This window comes from Leucoraja erinacea, chromosome 25, assembly GCF_028641065.1.
Source record: "Leucoraja erinacea ecotype New England chromosome 25, Leri_hhj_1, whole genome shotgun sequence".
Classification (NCBI taxonomy): Eukaryota; Metazoa; Chordata; class Chondrichthyes; order Rajiformes; family Rajidae; genus Leucoraja; species Leucoraja erinaceus.
The window spans coordinates 31,831,674-31,854,481 of record NC_073401.1 but is presented as its reverse complement, the minus strand read 5'-3'; the positions used below and the strand labels follow the sequence as shown (position 1 = coordinate 31,854,481).

The 22,808-nt window shown below is 42.3% G+C and overlaps 1 protein-coding gene across 5 annotated transcripts in view; it reads right to left on the bottom strand.

Annotated features, from left to right (window-relative positions):
• Window positions 1–22,808, bottom strand: part of sfswap (splicing factor SWAP) — a 103,850-nt gene that overhangs the window by 30,720 nt on the left and 50,322 nt on the right. For all 5 annotated transcript variants that reach the window (XR_008725483.1, XM_055655502.1, XM_055655504.1 and 2 more), the window contains exon 13: window positions 2,621–2,817. Coding sequence is in view for 4 of the 5 variants with exons in the window: in XM_055655502.1 (XP_055511477.1) it covers window positions 2,621–2,817 (197 nt within the window). In the remaining variant the exon portion in view is untranslated. The remainder of the gene's footprint in view (window positions 1–2,620; window positions 2,818–22,808) is intronic.

Here is a 22,808-nt window from a genome sequence, read left to right as displayed (position 1 = left end):
CTTCGGGGCCTCGACCCGAAACGTCACCTATTCCTTCGCTCCATAGATGCTGCCTCACCCGCTGAGTTTCTCCAGCATTTTTGTCCACACACTAAGCTAATCAGCAGGGTTAACATTTTTAGTGTGAATGTTCCATCTCTGGCAAAAAAAAGTCACACTAGGAGACAGATACGATAGTGGCATTTAAGAGGCTTTTAGATAGACACCAGGATAGAGGGGGAATGGAAGGATGTGGATCACATGGAAAAAGAGAAGATTAGTTTGTGTGTATAATCTTTCTATTTAATGCCGAAGCAGGCTGAATTTCACTTTATACCCAAAGCCTTTGGCACCGTGCTGAGCTCAGACAATGTGGGCTGATGGGCCTGTTCCTCTTCTGTACTTTTCAATGTTCCGTGAACAATCAAAGATCGGAAGTTTAAAAAAATATTACTGTGCCATTGAAGCAGTTGATAGTTTTCTTCCAAGTACTAAATTATTTAAGACCTGCGATTATGTGTGTGTGAACTGCTCATTACTCAACAAAAATCCTCCACGTTTCTGGTAATTCATCAATCTCGCAGTTTTTGGTTTGGTATTTAGTTTTCATGGGCACGGCTCTGGATGCTTTTCTGCAAGAAAGCTGCAGCGTGAGTGCAAACTTTTAAGTTTTTGTTTAGTTTAGATATACAGCACGGAAACAGGCCCTTTGGCCCACTGACAAGCGATCCCTGCACACTAACACTATCAGTCTGAAGAAGGGCTTCAACCAGAAACATCACACATTCCTTTTCTCCAGGGATGCTGCCTGTCCCGCTGAGTTACTCCAGCATTTTGGGTCTATCTTCGTTTTAAACCAGCATCTGCGGTTCCTTCTGACACCACACTATCATACACAGAATAAGGACAGCACCTGTAGTCAGGTTCTAACCTGGGTCTCTTGTAGGTGTTGTCGTGAGAGGAGCAGTCAGTCAGGTGGCTCCCAGTAACGTTTCTGGGACAGCTTCCACATTCAGTTTGATAGCACAAGCTTATTATCCAAGCTGTGCAGTAAAACAACGTCACTAACTGATAGTGCCATCAATTCCATTTTTAAGATCCCACTTTTATTTGAAGCCACCCACAAGAGTCCAAAATTAGCTGTTTTACTGTAGTTAAGAACTCAGTCTTTTCCGAGAAGACAAGGTAGCAATCTCCTGAATAATTGAGGCAAGACATTCAGGTCTGAGGATTAGTTATACCATGCTATAATTTCAACAGGATAAATGGTGAAGATGGTGGATGCATTCATGTTGAGTCTAGGCTGTGAAGGGGTCAAACATTAAACATTCTTCAGGTAGAATTACATATAATAAAAGCAGAGACTTCCCAGCTAAACTGAGCAAAGCAGATGAGATTAGTTGATCTTGTCTTGATCTGCACAGAAGCTGTACTGTTCTATATTCTCATTTTATCCCTATCTGTCTCGGCATTTTGAAGTGTATTTCAGCTGTAATTCTATCCCCAGTTTTGATGCAAGCACAGCAAACCAAAACCTTAACACCATTTCTCTTCCCACAGCATTGGGGCAGCACGGTGGCGCAGCAGTAGAGTTGCTGCTTTACAGCACTAGCAACACCGGTGACCCGGGTTCCATCCCCACTACGGGTGCTGTCTGTACGGAGTTTGCACGTTCTCCCCGTGACCTGCGTGGGTTATCTCCGAGATCTTTGGTTTCCTCCCACACTCCAAATACGTGCAGGTTTGTAGCTTAATTGGCTTGGTAAATGTAAAAATTGTCCCTAGTGTGTGTAGGATAGTGTTAATATGCGGGGATCGCTGGTCGGCGCGGACCCGGTGGGCCGAAGGGCCTGTTTCCGTGCTGTATCTCTAAAACTAAAAGCATTGTCCTGATATACTCACAGAATCTATTATTTCTCTAGTTTTATTTCCGATTTCAAGCATCTCTGGTAGTTTTTCCAGTTAATGCATTTTTTTCTGGTTGCAAGGATAATAACACATACATCTTGGAAATCACATTCTTGTGCAAAAGGTGTCAAACAGTATCAAATTATGCATGGAACGCCAGTTTAAAATGAATCAGTTTTGAGAGGTGGAAATTGTTTTCTAGGCTGCGATTGTTCTTCGTGAAAAGGGGCATCACTGGAGAAAAACCAAAGGCAGAGAATTTCAGTTGAGGAGTGTGATGTGGAGATCGAAGATTGCCCTGGAGTGCTGGTTAATTACTTTAGGGACAAGAATACTTCTGTGTACATACTCCCGCATAAATTAAATGCAGTTGAGACAAGCTGCCCTTTGGAATGACAAGCTTCTTGGGCTAAATATTATGTTCTCATCATGTGCTTATGAATTCCTATGTAACACTATAAATATTATGTCATTAATATTCTTGTGCAGTCAAAAGCTAGTCCTGTACTAAGAAAATTATCAATGATTCAATAATAGTTTTAGGCATTTCATGGAGAACAGGTTGAAAACCTCACGTTATTGGTTTGCATTAGTGAAGACATAAAAGCCAAGTCAGGTCCAAGACTTGAGAACATTTTAGAGAGATGGACCAACAGGCTTCAATGAAGTGGGAATTTTTCCCTTGAAAATAATTCTTTCTGTATACATGTAGTATTTTCTGATCTTCACCGACCTGCATGTTGTGGGAGGTATCGTCAGTGACTGTAGTTTCCAGTTCTCCACAAGGCATGGGAGTTTTTAGGGTCTGCAGGAAAAGGGCAGCTCTCTTCTTGCGTTCTGCCTGCAGTTGCCTTTCTTTGCATTCTTTTGAAGCCTGTGCAAGCTTCTCCCGTGCAGCTGCTGCCAGCCTGTCCTCCAGCCTCTGCTTGGCTGCAGAGAGCAACACAAAACACTAATTATGTTACACACACTCATACAAAGGTAGACGACTCGAACATTTAGCAGGAAGCCAAGAATTCATTAGGCTTCATTAGAATACATATTGATATAACACTTGAGCATAGTTTGCATACATGGCTCCACTTTGAATAGAAGAACTGGCATTGCTGGCTATAGGTTCAAAATATTAGTATAGTTTAACTTCTTTGCCACATAATAGGACTATAATTAAATTTAAAGCAAATATTTATGTATGCCAGCAGCTTAATCAACATAATTTTACATGCCAAATATATGTATCTTAAACTAGTTATGTACATTTGCATTTCATTACAGACAGACTACTAACATTTTAGTAATCATTTGATTAACAGGCTTATTGCCAGAGAACAGATTTCTACATAGGCTGGGTGAGTGGGCAAATGTGTGGCAGATGCAGTATAATGTGGATAAATGTGAGGTTATCCATTTTGGTGGCAAAAACAGGAAAGCAGACTATTATCTAAATGGTGGCCGATTAGAAAAAGGGGAGATGCAGCGAGACCTGGGTGTCATGGTACACCAGTCATTGAAAGTAGGCATGCAGGTGCAGCAGGCAGTGAAGAAAGCGAATGGTATGTGAGCATTCATAGCAAAAGGATTTGAGTATAGGAGCAGGGAGGTTCTACTGCAGTTGTACATCGTCTTGGTGAGACCACACCTGGAGTATTGCGTACAGTTTTGGTCTCCAAATCTGAGGAAGGACATTATTGCCATTGAGGGAGTGTTGAGAAGGTTTACCAGACTGATTTCTGGGATGTCAGGACTGTCTTATGAAGAAAGACTGGATAGACTTGGTTTATACTCTCTAGAATTTAGGAGATTGAGAGGGGATCTTATAGAAACTTACAAAATTCTTAAGGGGTTGGACAGGCTAGATGCAGGAAGATTGTTCCCGATGTTGGGGAAGTCCAGGACAAGGGGTCACAGCTTAAGGATAAGGGGGAAATCCTTTAAAACCGAGATGAGAAAAACTTTTTTCACACAATGGTGAATCTCTGGAACTCTCTGCCACAGAGGGTAGTTGAGCCCAGTCCATTGGCTATATTTAAGAGGGATGTAGAGGTGGCCCTTGTGGCTAAGGGGATGAGAGGGTAGGGAGCGAAGGCAGGTACGGGGATACTGAGTTGGATGATCAGCCATGATCATATTGAATGGCGGTGCAGGCTCGAAGGGCCGAATGGCCTACTCCTGCACCTAATTTCTAATTTCTATTTCTACATAAAATTGCAATTGGCAAGTATTAGTTTGAGTAGACACAAGGAACTGCAAGCGCTGGTTTACAGGGGAAAAAACATGATGGATTAATGCCATGAAACTGATGAATGAATGAGAAGATGAGGCAATAACAAGTTAGTCACAGTGAGGAATTTGGTAGAATCTACACAACCCTCAGCAAGACAATTGGGTAGTCCTCCAGTAGCAGTCTCCACAAGCCTTAAACCTACAAACAAAATACTCATTCTGGATGTTTGTTAGCTTATCCAGTAGACAACATTGTGAAATATACCCCATTACTTCAGGGAGCTTGGTTTAAACCAGTGGTTCCCAACCTTTTTTTGGCAATGCCCCACCTAATCACCTCTAAAATCCTGATGCCCCCCCCCCACCCATGTGGTGATATATAATTCTTATCATTTAAAAGTGAACTCCGTTTCAGCTTATCAGCTTAAAAGCAAAGTGAACTCCGTTTCACATGCTGAAAAGCTTTGAACTAAACGCCAATACATTGATAATAAACAAGCTTCAAAAAAAAGTGAACTCCGTTTCCATGAAAAGAATGTGGTGATATATAATTCTTATCATTTAAAAAGTGAACTCCGTTTCAGCTGAAGAAGCTTAAAACGCCAATACCTTGGTTTAAACAAGCTTCAAAAGAACACGGCATCCATGAAATAGAAAAATGAAATAAACAAAAGACAGTTAAAGTTCTGAGCAAGAAATTACTAAAAAATTGTAAAAAAAAAAAGAAAAAAACATTAGGTGGAAATTGCCCCCCTTAAAAATCAAATTGCCCCCCTGTGGGGCGTACGCCCCACGTTGGGAACCACTGGTTTAAACCAATCTCCAATGCTGTGATGGAGAATATTGTTTATCTGCAAGTTTGAAGATCCATATTTGATGAGACTGCTCAGGTTCTTGGTCAGTGCAAACTAGTTAAAATAAATAATGTCAACCTTCCAACCCCCGTGTGTTACACATATAGTGGGGAAACAGGAGAAATAAGGAACTGCAGATGCTGGTTTACAAAAAACATACAAAGTGCTGGAGTAACTCAGTGGATCAGGCAGTATCTGTGGAGAATATGGATAGGAGACATTTCTGGTCTTCAGATCATTTAACGGGTAGGGGAAGAGGAAAGCTGGAAGAGACAAGGGGCAGGATAAAGCCTGGTTACAGGTGAGAGGTTTTTTTTCATATTTCAGGTCGGGACCCTTTTCAGAGAAACAGCCTTTCAGCCTACCCATCTGATGCCTGTCATTGGGCATCCATCTCCATTTTCCGGCACTCAGCCCATGGTCATCTCACAAGTGTGCCTCACCACTACGTTAAGTGTCCACTTAAGACCGAGCTTTGTCAAGAGCTGTTCCAGAAACTAAATATTCAAGGATCTACAGTAAAATGACATTGGGCAAAATTGTCCAGTTGTCTCACATATTCCTTTTATTGATTTTGTCCCCGGATCGGATTGGAACGTCCAATGTTGTGCCCAGCTCAGGCTGAGGGACTGCAAACACTATCATGCTGGACTCTCAACTGGCATCCAAAATGACCAAGCAAGTCAGATCTATGAAAACAATATTGATGCAACACAGCAAGAATGAAATGAAACAGATTACCCAGCATTGATTTAGGCAATGGATTCAATCTTGCCCAAAATGTTGCCAAGCCCTAATGATAGACAAAGCACTCCACATGAATGCTGTGATACTGATGTCTGAATTTGAAAAGATGTCCCATCAAGTAATCAAACAATGATGTATCAATAGTAGTTATAAAGATACTATGGCCCATTCACCAACTACAACGATTGGGAACATTAGGAGAGCAGATCCACCGGAAGTGCTGGCATAATTATATTTACAGAGAAGGAAGTCTTCATCATTAATATCAGAGCCCTTGGGTTCAGGTCAAACACAGATAAGGAACCTTCCCCTGATGATCACCTATTGTTCTCCCTCAGTACATGATGCAATGCTCCCCATGTTAAGCAATAATCAGAAGCAGTAGAGCAGCACTGTCACTAAAGATACTTTGGATGGGATAATTTAATTCCTATTAAATTGTGGCAATACACAATTGACTGAGCTGGCTAGGAAGAGATGGAGAAAGATGCCTGAATGATCCCGAGACAAGTGATGAGAGAATTAATGAGGAATAAACCAATTTAATCTCATTAATCTATTCGCTAAAGATGTCTTCCTCCAGAACAACATTTGCTGGACTGGCTGCCCAATGATCATGGAGTCAAACTGGCCCTTCAGCCCAGATGGTCCACGCTGGCCCAAGATGTCCCATCTAAGGTACTCCCATTTGCCAGCATTTAGCCCATAAATCTTTCCTATCCATGTAACATATAAAATTATTAAGGGATTGGACGCTAGAGGCAGGAAACGTGTTCCCGATGTTGCAGGAGTCCAGAACCAGGGGCCACAGTTTAAGAATAAGGGGTAGGCCATTTAGAACGGAGATGAGGAAAAGCTTTTTTACCCAGAGAGTTGTGAATCTGTAGAATTCTCTGCCTCAGAAGGCAGTGGAGGCCAATTCTCTGGATGCTTTCAAGTGAGAGCTAGATAGGGCTCTTAAAGATAGCAGAGTCAAGAGATATGGGGAGAAGGCAGGAACGGGGTACTGATTGTGGATGATCAGCCATGATCATATTGAATGGCGGTGCTGGCTTGAAGGGCCAAATGGCCTACTCCTGCACCTGTTGTCTACCTGTCCAAATGACTTTTAAAGGTTGTTATTCTACCTGCCACAGCTACCTCCCCCAGCAGCTCGTTCCATACATCCACCACCCACTGTGTGGAAATATTTGCCCCTCAGGTTCCTTGTAGATCTGTCATCCATCATCTGCGCCCTCTAGTTCTTCATTCCCCTCCCCTGGGAAATGGGCGTGTTGGATTCCAACACACATAGTTGGCTCCAGGCTTCAGCTTATTCTGACTTGGAAACAAATCACTGTTCCTTCAGACGGCCGAGTCAAAAGCCTGGAAGATCCCACCCACAGGCAAGAGAGGAACTCAAGTAGCAGAGGTTCAAGGCAGTGGCTTGTTACCAATTATAGAGAGGTTACAAACATAGGGTTTACGAGCAAGCAGCATTTTCTAAAACTATAAATATTAATTACAACCAAGGAGAAATCCAGATTAGATCAGGACACTTTTGTTATTTGATAGTGGCTTGCAGCACATTGCTGTATAAGAGGCATGAAATAAATCGTAGCTATTCATTGATTCATAGAGATATACAGCATAGAAACTGGTCCTTCGGCCCAACTCATTCATGCTGACAATGATGCCTATCTGAGTTAATCCCATTCGCTGCCATTTACATCATGTCCTTCTAAACCTTCCCTGCCCAAATGTCTTTTAATGCTGTAATTGTATGCAAATATACTTCTTCTGGCAGTTGGCTCCATATACCCTTTGATCGAAGGGATCTATCGTAGTCGCTGCCTCAAAAAGGCAGCCAACATCATCAAAGATCCACCCCATCCTGGCCACACACTCATTTTCACCATTGCCATCGGGAAGAAGGTAAATGAGCCTGAAAACTGTAACGTCCAGGTTCAGGAACAGCTTCTACCCTGCAGCCATCAGGCTATTAAACACGACAACAAATAAGCTCTGAACTACAACAAACAATGAATATTATTGCACTATATTTGTTTATTTATTGAGTATGTGTGCATGTGTATATACACACACACTGACATTTTCTCTCCCGTTATGTACTATGTTTACATATTCTGTTGTGCTGCAGCAAGTGAGAATTTCATTGTCCTATCTGGGACATATGACAATAAACCACTTGACGTGTGAAAAACATGCCCCTCGTGTAGACATGGGCACTCACATAGGCCCCAGCTATGCCTGTACTTTTGTTGGGTCCTTATTCCAAACGTACACGGGCTGATCTATTTTTCGCTCACAGACCCATTCTCATACCGTCTCCCCGTAACCTTTGTTGCTCTTATTAATAAGGACCCTGTCAATCTTTGCTTTAAAAATACATATTGACTTGGCCTCCACAGCCGTCTGTGGCTATGAATTCCACAGCTACATCACCCTCTGGCTAAAGAAATTCCTCCTCATCACAATTCTAAAGGCACAAACTTGTATTCTGAGGCTGTCCCTTCCAGTCCAGGAGTCTCCTACTACTGGAAACATCCTCTCCACACCCACTCTCCCTCAGCCCTCATTGTTCTGTAAGACTCAATGATGCCCCTTCCCCCCCTCCCCACAATTCTTCTAAACACCAGCGAGTACAGGCTCAAAGCCATCAAACGCTCCTCATGTTAACGCTCCTCATCCTTGGGATCATGACCACCACCCACATCCCTCATCATTTTGTCAACCTCAGTCGCCTTCACCCCAGGGGAAACAGTTCCAGCCAACTAGTCTCTGCTAATAACAATCCTCGAGGACAGCCTTGCAAATCTTTTCTGTACCCTCCCTAGTTTATTCCCATTCTTTCTATAGTGTGGTGACCAGAACAGGTCTACCATTCAGTGTTTGGAATACTTCACATTTTCAATAGCAACAGATTTATTTTAATTATAAATTAATGCACCACACACAACAAGAAACGTTTGATAAATAGTTGTTGTGCACTCGCATTCTCCTATCTCATTAAGTGCATGAATGTGAAAGCAATTTCTCGAGGTCAAGATACAAAATTGGCTGCTTTCTTTCATCCCTGCTGGTGCAATGTACAGACGATAGACAATTACCTTGAAATCTGTAGAAACCCATTGAACATACATTTCCAAACGAATTAAAGCTTATCAATGATCCACAGGGAGCTGATATTCAGCCTGTCTGGTCTGGTCTGGTTTCTCGTAGACCAGTCCCATATTCTATTCCCCAAATCTGTCTCAACAGTCCCCCCCCCCAAGTAGCTGACCAACTCTTTTTGAGCAACTTGTTTAAATGTTTTCATCATCCTTACATGTCATCAATCACATCGGATCAATGAGTGAAACATTCTTCACTTTAAATCTCCTTTGTACGCATGTGCCAAGCTTCACCTCTGTAAACACTAATCCTTAACGTGTCTGTAAGTCTATTTATCTTATGTAAAGTAGTCATGAGTTTGCATACCCCTATCAAATGTCCACTCAACCTTAATGTCACAGTTGAGCCGTTTCATAAAAATGACAGAGTGCTGGAGTAACTCAGCGGGTCAGGCAGCATCTGTGGAGAGCATGGATAGGTGACGTTTCACAGAGTGCTGGAGTAACTCAGCGGGTCAGGCAGCATCTGTGGAGAACATGGATAGGTGACGTTTCACAGAGTGCTGGAGTAACTCAGCGGGTCAGGCAGCATCTGTGGAGAACATGGATAGGTGACGTTTCACATAGGGCTGGAGTAACTCAGCAGGTCAGGCAGCATCTGTGGAGAACATGGATAGGTGACGTTTCACAGAGTGCTGGAGTAACTCAGCGGGGCATGCAGCATCTGTGGAGAACATGGATAGGTGACGTTTCACAGAGTGCTGGAGTAACTCAGCAGGTCAGGCAGCATCTGTGGAGAACATGGATAGGTCCACCCATCCTTCTGTTCCAAACAGAATAACGTCAGCTTTTCCAATTTAATCTTTCAGCCAAATATCACCCTTCCTCGGAAGCATTCAGGTAAATCTTTTTTGCAACTTCTCTAAAATTGAATATAGGAATATTACAGCAAAATAAATCATTAATGATTGCCATATCCATCTTTACTTTCTGCACCACTTAGTACCAATTCACAATATAAATTGTGTTCAACGGGAGAAATGGTTACAGCTCAATAACTTAAATGGACGCTGATGTTTTCAAACAATTAGTCTCGAAAATTTCATTTTTCAATTTGTAAACATCACAGATCAATCAGTATAATCATTTGAGTGCATAAAAATCTAATTTGCTGCAGAAAACTAATGCAGCTCCTCCATAATTCGACAACACAATAGGGTTGAGTATGTTCACGCAAAGCTGGTAAAAACTGCAATTTATGTTCTACTGCACGGAAGGCATAAGTAAATTAAAAGAGCAGCCGGACCATAAACCATGGGAGAGCATTCGAGCCTGCAGTCACTGGCTTCCAAATGGAGATGCCTTAAGTGATGTATGAACATTGTCTTCTCTAACTTCAGATAGCTCTTGCTTTCTCTCTCCATCCCCTCCCTCTTCCCAGTTCTCCCACTAGTCCCACTGTCTCTGACTACATTCTATCTCAGTTCCGCCCCCACCCCCGACATCAGTCTGAAGAAGGATCGAGGCCAGAAACGTCACCCATTCCTTCTCTCCACAGTTGCTGCCTGTCCCGCTGAGTTACTCCAGCATTTTGTGGCTGCCTTAAGTGATACCTTCTTCCCTACAGCCATCAGGCTATTAAACACACCAATTAATAAGCTCTGAACTGCAAAATACTATTATTATTGCACTATACTTGTTACTTATTGAACTTTTTCTTCTTTTATTTCCCTTCCACTGTTATGTACTATGTTTACATATTCACATATTCTGTGGTGCTGCAAGTAAGAATTTCATTGTCCCATCCAGGACATATGACAATAAAACACTCTTGACGTGACTAGCTGTGTATTTGGCATTAATCCAACAAAACATGCCTCTGCGTTCTTTTTTACAAGAACTAAAGCCTCCTCAACAGTTGAGCAGGTTGATCAGAGCCTCAGGGAACAAGATTTTGCCTGTCGATTCTGCATTAGCTGAATAAGAATACCAGTCCAATGAAACATGGATTCAATTGCTTATGTGAGCACGGTCAAATGGCTGCTATTCCTGAAACTGAAAGTACAAAACCTTCAACGCTTGAGTTGCTGGCATCAAGAGGACAAGATCAGTCGATCAAAACACAACTTATTGAATGTATCATGTTATCCATAAATATATCATCAGCAAACATACTTTCACTTCTCACTCTGTTATTAGATAAGTGCTGACCTGCAAGCATTTTACATTTAGCTGAAGCTAAAGCATTCAAATTCGGAACTCTTGGGGTATAAAACATCACAAAAATAAATCAGGTTTCGGGTTGATCCAAGTTTGCAATTCAAACTGTTTTCATTTACATCAGTGGCTGTAGACATTTACATACATTTGTACGGGACAATTAGATTGCCAGAATATATTCTCAATGGAACAAAGCATGCTTTGGGCTTTCCATCTGGCTTTGCAAGCATAGTTTGATTGCGTTATCACTTACTTCCCAAAGCAGGACAAATACACACACATACGATGGCAGCTGTTCAACTACAGACGAGTAACCTTTAAAGCAATATTCACAGACTACTCTTGTTTAGCATTACAATTTAATAAATGATGTGCGAATATATCCATCATTTACCAACATTCTTCACAACTTGAATCTGAAATGTAAGTAACGATACCAAATGCAGATGACGACATTAGAAGTAGGCAAGTGGGGGAAATATCTGCGTGCCTTGAAAAAAATACGCTATGTTCATTTACTTTATTTGCCAAATATTCACCGAGTGAATTTTATTCTGCATAGTTTTCTGTGAATTCTGTAAAGACGACTTGCCGTTACCACAAACAGGGGGGTGGGGGGTGGATGAGCTTGCATAGACCAATTGCCATGGACATCATCGTCAGCCCTGACATTGAAAGCAAAAAAATATTTTGCTCATTTCTCAGGTCTGATCATTTCACAAAACACAATAAAACTCTGGAGTGTTCAAGACGGATAAAACTCTTGAGCTGGTCTATTTTATGGTCAATGGTGCCATATTCAGTTCAGAACCAATCTATTGTAGCTGGCACCAGAAATAATGTTGCCCATTCATGCAAAAAGGAAAGGGTTGTTTTCGAATCCACATCTATTGTTGCGAGAAATCACATCTCCTGAAATGTAGCAAACGTATGGGAGCAGAAACGAGGAACTTCAGAAGCTAGTTTACATCAAAGGACACAAAGTGCTGGAGCATCTCTGGAGAACATGAATAGGTGACCTTTTAGGTCGGGATCCTTCTTCACATCTGACAGAAAAGGCTCCTATGTGTTCTCCACAGATGCTGCCTGACCCACTGAGTTACTCCAGCACTCTGTGAAACGTCCCCTATCCATGTTCTCCACAGATGCTGCCTGACCCGCTGAGTTACTCCAGCACTCTGTGAAACGTCCCCTATCCATGTTCTCCACAGATGCTGCCTGACCCGCTGAGTTACTCCAGCACTCTGTGAAACATCACCTATCCATGTTCTCCACAGATGCTGCCTGACCCGCTGAGTTACTCCAGCACTCTGTGAAATGTCACCTATCCATGTTCTCTACAGATACTGCCTGACCCACTGAGTTACTCCAGCACTCTGTGAAACGTCACCTATCCATGTTCTCCACAGATGCTGCCTGACCCGCTGAGTTACTCCAGCACTCTGTGTCCAAACATGTTGGGAACATCAGTAGGTATTTCTTACACCAGATAAAGGAAACAGACTGCCAGATCTTTTTTATGGAAAAAAAGTACGTTAATTTGAATATTGAATTCAAAGCCGACAAGCAGCAATTATCTAGTAGGTTTTATATTTGTTCAGATTTCCAATATCTTTTTTTCAGAATTCGCAACATAGCAATTTGGTTGTCTACATTTGAATTATTGTGAATTAGTTATGGATTTGTTAGCAGGTGTCGGAAATCCCTGCTGCAGACCATAAGAGAACTAAATCCAATTAAGATTTCAGGTTGACTTTATTAACATTCTCTGGGAGGATCACTTTGGGAGATTGCAGTCTGTTACGCAAAAAAATCGTTAGAATTTGTACAATTAATATGTCAAGGCTGTACTATTCCTTTGTTCAAATAATGCCCTATCTTCAAATAATTAAGAGTTTAGAGAAGCAGATGTTTTAGTCGAGCCCTCCTTACTTGCTGGAATTGAGAATATGATCCAAATTGTTAAATATTACTCCAGTGATGTGACCAGTTTAAGGGTTTCCCTGTGAGATGTTGCAGGGACACCCTAACAATATTATGTAAATACCAGGGCACAACACATATCAATCAAAATTACTTGGAAAAGTTGTGTTTCACTATCAGTGTGAAGCAGGGAGCCGAGGACAAGAATGTGGAACCATGAGGGACGTAGTCTGCTTATGAAGACAATCACTGGGGAATATACATAGAAACATAGAAAATAGGTGCAGGAGTAGACCATTCGGCCCTTCGAGCCTGCACCGCCATTCAATATGATCGTGGCTGATCATCCAACTCAGTATCCCGTACCTGCCTTCTCTCCATACCCCCTGAACCCTTTAGCCACAAGGGCCACATCTAACTCCCTCTTAAATATAGCCAATGAACTGGCCTCAACTACCCTCTGTGGCAGAGAGTTCCAGAGATTCACCACTCTCTGTGTGAAAAATGTTTTTCTCATCTCGGTCTTAAAAGGATTTCCCCCCTATCCTTGAGCTGTGACCCCTTGTCCTGGACTTCCCCAACATCGGCAATATATGAATACAAGGAAATCAACGAGCTTTTATATCAATAGAAATTAATTTCAAAATGTAATGATCCTGCCCATCTTTGTAATGTTTTAATTAATGCATAAATGTATTCACATAAAATGAACCTATTGGTAAAAATAGGTAATTGTTATATGTATGTTCCTATTTCCGGTACAAAATAAGGCATTGTAGATCCACTTTGGGGAAGAGTAGTTAGATAGACTGTTGTCACCGTAGCATCAGAGGTCGAGTGGAGACTTGATGAAAGTTTGTTAATTTATGCCAGCCACAGATAGGCCAGACAGAACCTTTACTACAGGATGGAACTGTAAAGGAATAAAGCGCGTAGCATTAATGAGAGGAGAAAAGATTAAAGGAGATGTGCAGGACAAGTTTGTGTGTTTTTTTGCACAGAGTAGTGGGAGCCTGGAGGCAGGGGTGGTGGTGGAAGCAGATGTGACAGTGACGTTTAAGAGGCTTTTAGACAGGCACATGAATATGCAGGGAATGGAGGGATATGGATCACGTCCGGGCAGAGGGGATTAGTTTAATTTGGCATCTTATTTAGCGCAGACATCATTGGCCAAAGGGGCCCGTTCCTGTGTAATTCTATGTTCTCGATGCCATCTCATATTTTAAACGTGCAATTTATTTTATTCAATAAGGTAATGCTGAGCATCTGTGGAAACTGAAGAAAACAGTGCAAAATAAAACTGGGGGGGGGGGGGGAAAGAAGCAACATAGACTTTTCAAATAATGTCACTTTGAAGAATTGCAATCAGTTCTTGACATTATCCTGGGGGAGAAAGAAAAATCACTTCACTGCATCCACAGGGTAAGGTTGGATTATTCAGCATGGTTAGACTATCAAATAGATAAAGTTCACCAGACTCAAAAACAAAAATATCGTCACTTTCTGCATGGCTTGTGAGAATAGCACAGGTTAATGCCTGCTGCATGTAACAATTGTCCCTGATTACTGCAATTCAGAACCAATGGAAAGCATAAAAGCCCCAGAGAGAACAGATGGAATGCCAAATCTACAATCCTGCACCAATCAACTTGCCTCTGCTTCAGGAATTGTAAAATTCATACTGGGACAAAACAGTCCAATTAATCTTATAAATAGCAAGCTAGAAAACTCCAGGAAAAAGCTGCAGCGATTTGCAGAGTTTACTGACAATTACAGTTTCAAATTGGGCAAAATCATTGAAAAAAATTCGAGCATTGCCAATTATTTCTCAGCAAAGAACTAGATTCCCAACATCGAGCCTGAAACTTAAATATATACCATGCAGAAGCAGAGTCTGCAGAAATTGCAGCATAACAGCACAGCCATCTTGATAAGATAAGTACACTTACCCCATGCTAGTGATGCAATGGTTCTCATTGCAGTGCATCGCCCCTCAATGTGCAAAATCCTCGAGGAAAAACTTGTACTGGTTTGGAAAAGTCAGCGTGCATAGCAGCCCTCACTAACAGCACTGCAAAAAATGTCTTTTATATAACACTACCCGGCGGCACAGCGGTAGAGTTGCTGCCTCACAGCGCCAGAGACCCGGGTTCGATCCCGACTACGGGTGCTGTCTTTACAGAGTTTGTACGTTCTCCCGTGACTGAGGGTTTTCTCCGGGTGCTCCGGTTTCCTCCCACACTCCAGAGACGTACAGGTTTGTTGGTTAATTGGCTTCTGTATAATTGTAACGAGTGTGTAGGATGGTGCTGGTGTATGGGGATCGCTGGTCAGCATGGACTCGGTGGGCCGAAGGGTTTGTTTCCACGCTGTATCTTTAAACTAAACTAAACCTGCTTCAACTGTATCCTCTGGCAAGTCATTCCATTTACCCGATGTGAAAATGTTGCCCCTCGGGTTCCTATTAAATCTTTCTCCTTTCACCATAAACTTGTGTCATCTGGTGTCTTTTTGTAATGAAGCGGAGATCACTCAAACCCTCGATTCCTTTAAAATCCATTAATCTGTCTCATAAACAGCCCCTGAGTCTCCATAGACCTCTTGGGTAGAGAATATTTAAAGATTCGAGGAAGATTCCCCTTATTCAGGCCCAAGTCCTGATGCAAGGTCTCGACCCAAAACATGGACTATCCCTGCCATTTGCTGAATGGCCACCTCTGTATTATGACCACGACTCCTGGTACTAGGCACCCTAGCTGGGAGAACATCATCTTGGCATTTACCTCAGTCAACTCTATTTCAACAGGTTTTCAAAAACCAAGAGAGAATAAATAGGGCCAGTCTGCCCCGAGCTCTCTCTCCTAAAGCACAAGGTGCTAGAGGAACTCAGCTGGTCAGGCAGCATCTGTGGAGGGTATGGACAGGTGATGTTTCAGGTCCGGACTCTTCTTCAGACTGACTAGATGCTGCCTGACCAACAAACTGTCTCCAGCACCTTGTGTTTTACACAAAATCCAGCACCTGCAGTCTCTTGCATAATCTCTTCTCTCTGGACTGTAGAGATACAGAGCAGAAACAGGCCCTTTGGTCCGTGCCGACCAGCACTCACCCCGTACACTAGCACTATCCTACACACCGGGGACAATTTTACCCTATGTAGTGTGGGAGGAAACGAAAACTGGAGAAAACCCACATGTTCACCGGGAGAATGTACAAACTCCGTATAGACAGCATCTGTGGTAATGATCAAACCCGGGTCTCGGGTGCTGTGAGGCAGCAACTCTACCGCTGTGCCATTGTGCAGCCTCCCTGGAACAGCCTCACCACCTGAAGATAATCCATTTATTCCTATTCTGTTTTCTGTCCATTTACCAAACCTGAATTCACATGTATTTTTCTCCCAGTTCCAAGTACCTGTACTCTAATTTTGTTTGATAATGCTTCTGGTCAGCACCACAATGCACCAGATACTGCTGTTGCTTTTCCCAGGGCTGGATCGTGACTCTGGTCCCTGGGATTGTGTGCGTTTCCCCTGGGTGCTCTGTCTTACTTTCACATCCCAAGATTGTGGTGGGAGCGTATAAAGTAGCACAAAGAATCAAAGGGAAGTGGATGAACAAGAGGAGGCATAAATTACAGGATCAAAGGGAAAATAAGTGTGTGGGGGCACCTAACTGGCTGTTCTATACGGACCAGAGGATGGAATGGCCTCTGTGGTGTAATAATTAAGTCATTATATCAAAGGCTTTCTCAAGGTCCAAAAATGCATCACATCCACTTCTAGTCTGCTGGTTACAACATCAAAAAGCTCATGCAGTTTTGTGATTTCCCTTTCATAAATCTACAATACCTCTGCACAATCCTATTATTATTTCCTAAACGTTCCGTTGCCATCTCCATAATGACAGACTGGAGCATTTTTTTTTTACTGCTGTCACGCTAATTGGTTTCGAGCTAACATTTACTCTCGCCCTACATTTTTATTTTTTAAACATAATGGAATTATCTTGTTGCAAATTCTGATCTGTGGGAACTTTTCTATGGAATTCTGAAACATTCTGGAGTGTTCCTAGACTCCTTGCTCTCTACTACTTCAAAGAAATGAAGTGGCGGGGGGGAGGGGGGGGGGGGGGGGGAAGAGGAGGGGGATAATCTGACCAATGTTTATAGTCAGGCCTAGACTTATTCAGAAAGCAGCATGGCAGAAACAAATTTCTGCGTCCCTGTGTGATTCGCTGTGCACAAATGGGTATTTTATTATAACAGTGGATCACTGCTTCACCACTGAAGTACTTTGGATTGCTCTGAAATTAGGAGAGGTGCAATATAAATCCAAGTCATCAGCACTCACAAATGAAGCTCACCATGGTCGATATTTAGAAATTCAGATAGTTTTAAAGGTTTGTTTTCAATGTCAGCATTATAATGCATTTGCCTGCTACCTGTTCTAGTGAGCCACTCTCAGGGCAAAGTAGTATTTCAATGCTTTTACATAAAGCCGAAGCCAGCTTGGTCCTCTGCCCACCTTTGGTAAAGCCATTCACCTCTACAGGCTGTGGGCCCCCTCCAGTGGCCAGTATTTAGGAGTGAACCTTTTGAGTCATCATCGTTGAATTAATCCTGCCTAGTTTAGAAGGGATTAGCTGCAAGGAGAGGCTGGACAAACTTCAAATTTTTTTTCTCTAGAACACTAGAATCTAGTCCTGATAAAGGTCTATGAAATTTGTTGAGGCATAGATCGGGAACACAGTCAGAACATTTCTTCCCCCCAGGGTGAAAATGTCAAAGGCTAGGGGGAATAGCATTAGGGGGGGGGGGGAGTTTAACAGACACGAGCTCTGCAAATGTGTAAAACAAAAAAGCTGGAGAAACTCAGCGGGTGCAGCAGCATCTATGGAGCGAAGGAAATAGGCAACGTTTCGGGCCGAAACCCTTCTTCAGACTGAGGTGGAAGTGCAGGGAATAGCGGGATATGGAGGGACATGGATCATGCTCAGGCAGATGAGATTAGTTTGTCTTGGCATCACATGTTCAGCATGGACAATGTGGGCTGAAGGGCCTGTTGCTGTACTGCCATTTTCTATATGCTATGATCTTTCATCTGCTATCTACATATTGAACGGGGGGGGTCAATGATCAGCCACTGCAAGTATAAGAACCCAAGCAACTCCTCGTCACAATGCCAGTTGGCATCAGATTGTACACGCCTTGTAAATCAACCCTAGTGTGTAGGGAGTGGATGAGAAAGTGGTTTCACACAGAACAAGTGGGGACAGGTGATCGATGGTCAGCCTAGACTCAGTGGGCTGAAGGACCGTTTCCACGCTGCATCTCTAAACTAAACTAAGAATCTTGAAGCTGTACAATGGGAGCACATGTATGAGCGCAAGCTAGCACTGCTTTAGTACAGAAGGACAAAAGGAGTGCACCACCCACCCACCCACCTGCCTGCCTACCTGCCCCAGCAGCCACTTGCTGCCCGTCTATGCTGCTCATTAGGCATGGCAAACCCAGACAGGAGTGGATGGTTGTCTTTGATCCAGAGGGAAGGTTCCAGTATAATAGACTTCTCTACCTTCACTGTATATCTAGCACCCAGGCAATACTTCAACATTTACCTTTGCACATCACCTTTAGCATAAATAACATGCTTGAACAATACTTCAGACTGAACCACACAAGACTAGTAAGATAGGTCTTTCAAAGAGAATAGTATTACACACGTTAAAATGATAACAGAGAAAAAAGGCTTCGGGCAAGAATAGAAGAGTTTAGAACACAGTCAGAGAGTACTGCTACCAATTGTGGAATAAAGAAAACCAGAGATGCACAGAATTTGAGCAGTCCAGGGACCTTGGGGAGCACGGGGGCCAGAGGGATACTAAAATATATTTTGCCGAGAATCACCTTTTATTACATGTGAAATCAATCACTAACATCCCCTTTACAGGTTCAAACGTAAAACCCTTTTCTGGCCCAATATATTGGGTTTGAAAATACACCTCAAGTTGTCCTTTCAAACCCCTCGAGTATAAATGACAAGCAGACATTCAAATACTGCAATTTTTGTGGATTCATATAACTCAACTGAACCCCAGTCATTACTTAAATTTCAAAGATAGTGGTTTTAGGGCATTACTTAAAACGTCAGTCACTTTTGCCACAAGCACACACTCAATCAATTCACACGACAGCAGTTCCATCATGTGAAGTCTAAACTGCACTGTTGATTTAATTAATACATTACCAGCCTGACATCTTACTAATAAATCCACCACTTTTTTACTTTGCAAGATTCCTTTACATTTTTACTAGCACTTTTACAGATTGTATTCTACAATTTCACCAGGGAAGAACGAGGCCCTCTGGTTTTCTAGTGAAAGAGTCAAAGACAATTATTATTACAGAGCTGCTGTGCTTTGGGGACCACGTTCCATGATTCTATTAATTGTCTGCGGAAGTCATAAATCACCGGTCTTAGTCAAAAGGCAGTCCCACTATTCAACTCATGATGAATAGAGCAACTGAAAAAAAAAAAGCAATTCCATCTTATCAAAACATGTTTAGGATTATAGCAGATGGCATAACAAAAATACATCAGTACAGCTAAACATCAAGATTCAGTACAATTGTGTTGCAACTTCCAGCCTGCTACACAGAGATACATAAACTAAAATACTGGAAAATCTTTGATAGCATAACACTCATGGAGTTTTGGATAGTGAGGAAGGTTGTTAAAAGATACAGCAGGGTAGAGATGAGTTAGAAATTAGCATAGGGAATTGCAGATGGAGTTTAATGTACAGAGCATTCAGAAAGTATTCCACCCCTTCACTTTTTCCACATTCTGTCACGTTATAGCCTTATTCTAAAATGGATTTACTTCATTTTTTTTATCATCAATCGACACACAATACCCCATAATAAAAAAGCAAAAACAGGTCTAGACATTTTTGCAAACTGAAATATCACATTTACATAAGTATTCAGACCCTTTACTCAGTACTTTGTTGAGGCACCTTTGGCAGCGATTACAGCCTCAAGTCTTCTTGGGTATGACGCTACAAGCTTGGCACACCTGTATTTATAGGGTGCAGGTTCGTAACTCCCTGAAATTGGCAGGTGGATAGGTAGTAAAGAAGGTACACAGTATGCATTGGTTGCCTTCCTTAGGTTCATCTATAGGAGGATAGAGGTCTATTGGTTGGGAAGTCAGTAAGTTTGCTGGTTGAGGGAATGGCTATAAAAACAAATTGGTTAGTAGTTCTCTTGAGCATCAGGGGGTGACCAGATTGAAGTCTAGAGAGAGAGAGGGAGAGAATTGACATTTCCACCCGGGGGGGGGGGGGGGGGGGGGGGGGGGGGGGGAAATTTTTAAAAGATATGTGCAAAGCACAACATGAATTTTTTTCTTTACAGAGAGAGCGGTAGTTGCATGGAACTCGTGCTGAGGGAGATGATAGATGCGCATAGAATAGTTTAAGAGACATTCAGACGCACACATGAACAGGAAAGAAATAGGGACCACATGCAGGCAAATGAATTTAGTTAAATTGGCATCATGGTGGGCCAATGTAGTGTTCCACTTCTGCACTGCACTCAATACTGCTCAAGGTGTAAAACTTGGAGAAAACTACACATGCTTAAATTCTCAAAATACTATTACAAATATTAATAGTGTAACACCTGATTTAAAAGCAGAGACTAAATTACATGTCACCTCCAATAAAAATGTTTTCAACACTTAGCCGTGAGGCCAATTTCCAGAGGGTATAGAACTCTTATTTATGTAATGCAGTGGTTCTTGGCTGCGGACTCATCTGGGGAAATGATGATGGAACTGTGTAGATAACAACCTTCAATATAGCCTGGAACAAGTGGATTCTTACTTGTAATAAAAGGTGGAGCATGATGGAAAGATCAGTTGCCCCAGTGCACAGTACCAAACAATGCACTGACCAAAGGCAGAGGTAGGGAACATTGGAAACGCGTAAACTGATGCGTCAACGGTTTTTTTTTTGCAAAAGGTTTTCAAGGCACATGGAACAAGCAAGGGTGGGTAAACAAAACTGTGGTTCATATCAACATGGGTGTAATTGAATGATCAAACAGGTTCATGGAACCACCAGGCCCGTTCCTATACCCATGTCGGAAATCATTCATTTCCAAAGATTTCTGGCCTTCATTTAATAGGAAACCAATGAAAGTGCTGAATGACAAGGTCCAGTATTCTGCAATCAGTGCTGATCAATGATTTGGGGTGTAAACTTAGATTGGAAGCACTTCCCCCATTTTAATGTTGGTTGCTATTCAGGGGGCAGCTTTGAATGATTTAAATGACAACAATCAACGTGATTGAGCAGGAGCATCAATTCACAATGTAAAAACCTTGCCTTTAACCAATATTTTAAACATTCTACAGAATGCCAAATAAGGGTGACGATAAAAATGATTAAAAATACTATTTTAGAATCTGATGTATTTATCTGATCAATCAAAATCCATAAACAAAATAGATGCACTGTAGGAATATTTAGACTAGTTGCATCGTGGCCTGGTTTAGTCCAAGACAAGAGGCTGCAGAGAATGTTACACAAAAAAGCTGGAGAAACTCAGCGGGTGCAGCAGCATCTATGGAGCGAAGGAAATAGGCAACGTTTCGGGCCGAAACCCTTCTTCAGACTGATCGGGGACTGGGGTGGGCGGGGACAAGAAAGGGAAAAGGAGGAGGAGCCCGAAGGCTGGGGGATGGGAGGAGACAGCAGGGGGGCTGAGGAGGGGGAGGAGACAGCAAGGACTAACAAAATTGGGAGAATTCGATGTTCATGCCCCCGGGATGCAGACTCCCCAAACGGAATATGAGGTGCTGTTCCTCCAATTTCTGGTGCGAATGCAGAGAATGGTGGACTCAGCTTGGTCCATCATCAAAAGCATCTACATGAGGCTCTGCCTCAAGGTGACGGCATCTACCATCAAGGATCCCCACCATCTGGACGGAGCGCATTTTCTTGCTGCTACCATCAGACTAGAGGTACAGAAACCTGAAGTGCCACACACATGGCCCAGAAACAACTACCATACTATCAGACTCTTGAACTAGCTTGCACAACCACAATCCAACCTCGGTTAAGGAGCAATACAGAGCAGCTCTTACACTATCAACTTGGTTTCTAATTGTCTTTTTGCAACAAGGTCCTGCTTCTGCATGGTTTATTTCTTCACTGCCTTGTATAATTTACATCTCGTAAGTTGTCTAAGTCAATGTGCCTGTGATAAAGCTGCTAGCAAGATTTTCATTGCACCTGTACTTCATCGTAGTGTGCATATGATAATAAACTCATCTCACATAGTTTTATTAAACCCACGGGAGGTTATTAAGTAGTAATAGTGGCTTGGTATATCATTAAAAAAGCTCGCATCTCATGCAATTTGCAACATTTTCAATATCTTCTATGTAACAAAACAGCTGAAATGCCAATTCACATAGTTCTAGACAGTGGAAGTTGCCACAGATGCAACCTATGGATGAACAGAGAATCACGAACAATTTCTGGAATTTCACATTTAATAGCACATGCCTGAGCTCCAGTACTTTCTGTCAGCTCCACTGTGTGATGATGCCAGATGCTGACAGGTTCCCCATCTTACAAAAGTAAAAAGCCTGGATCCAAATTAAATGTCAGAGGGCAGGAGAGACTTCGTCACACAGTGGTGAGAGCCTGCACAATTGTTTCTATCAGAATGAGCGACCGAGGCAGAAACGTTGTCAGCTTACAAAACTAGATTGGACAGGATCAAGGGAAATTAGTTGAGGTACAGGATAGGTAGAACTGACAGTAAT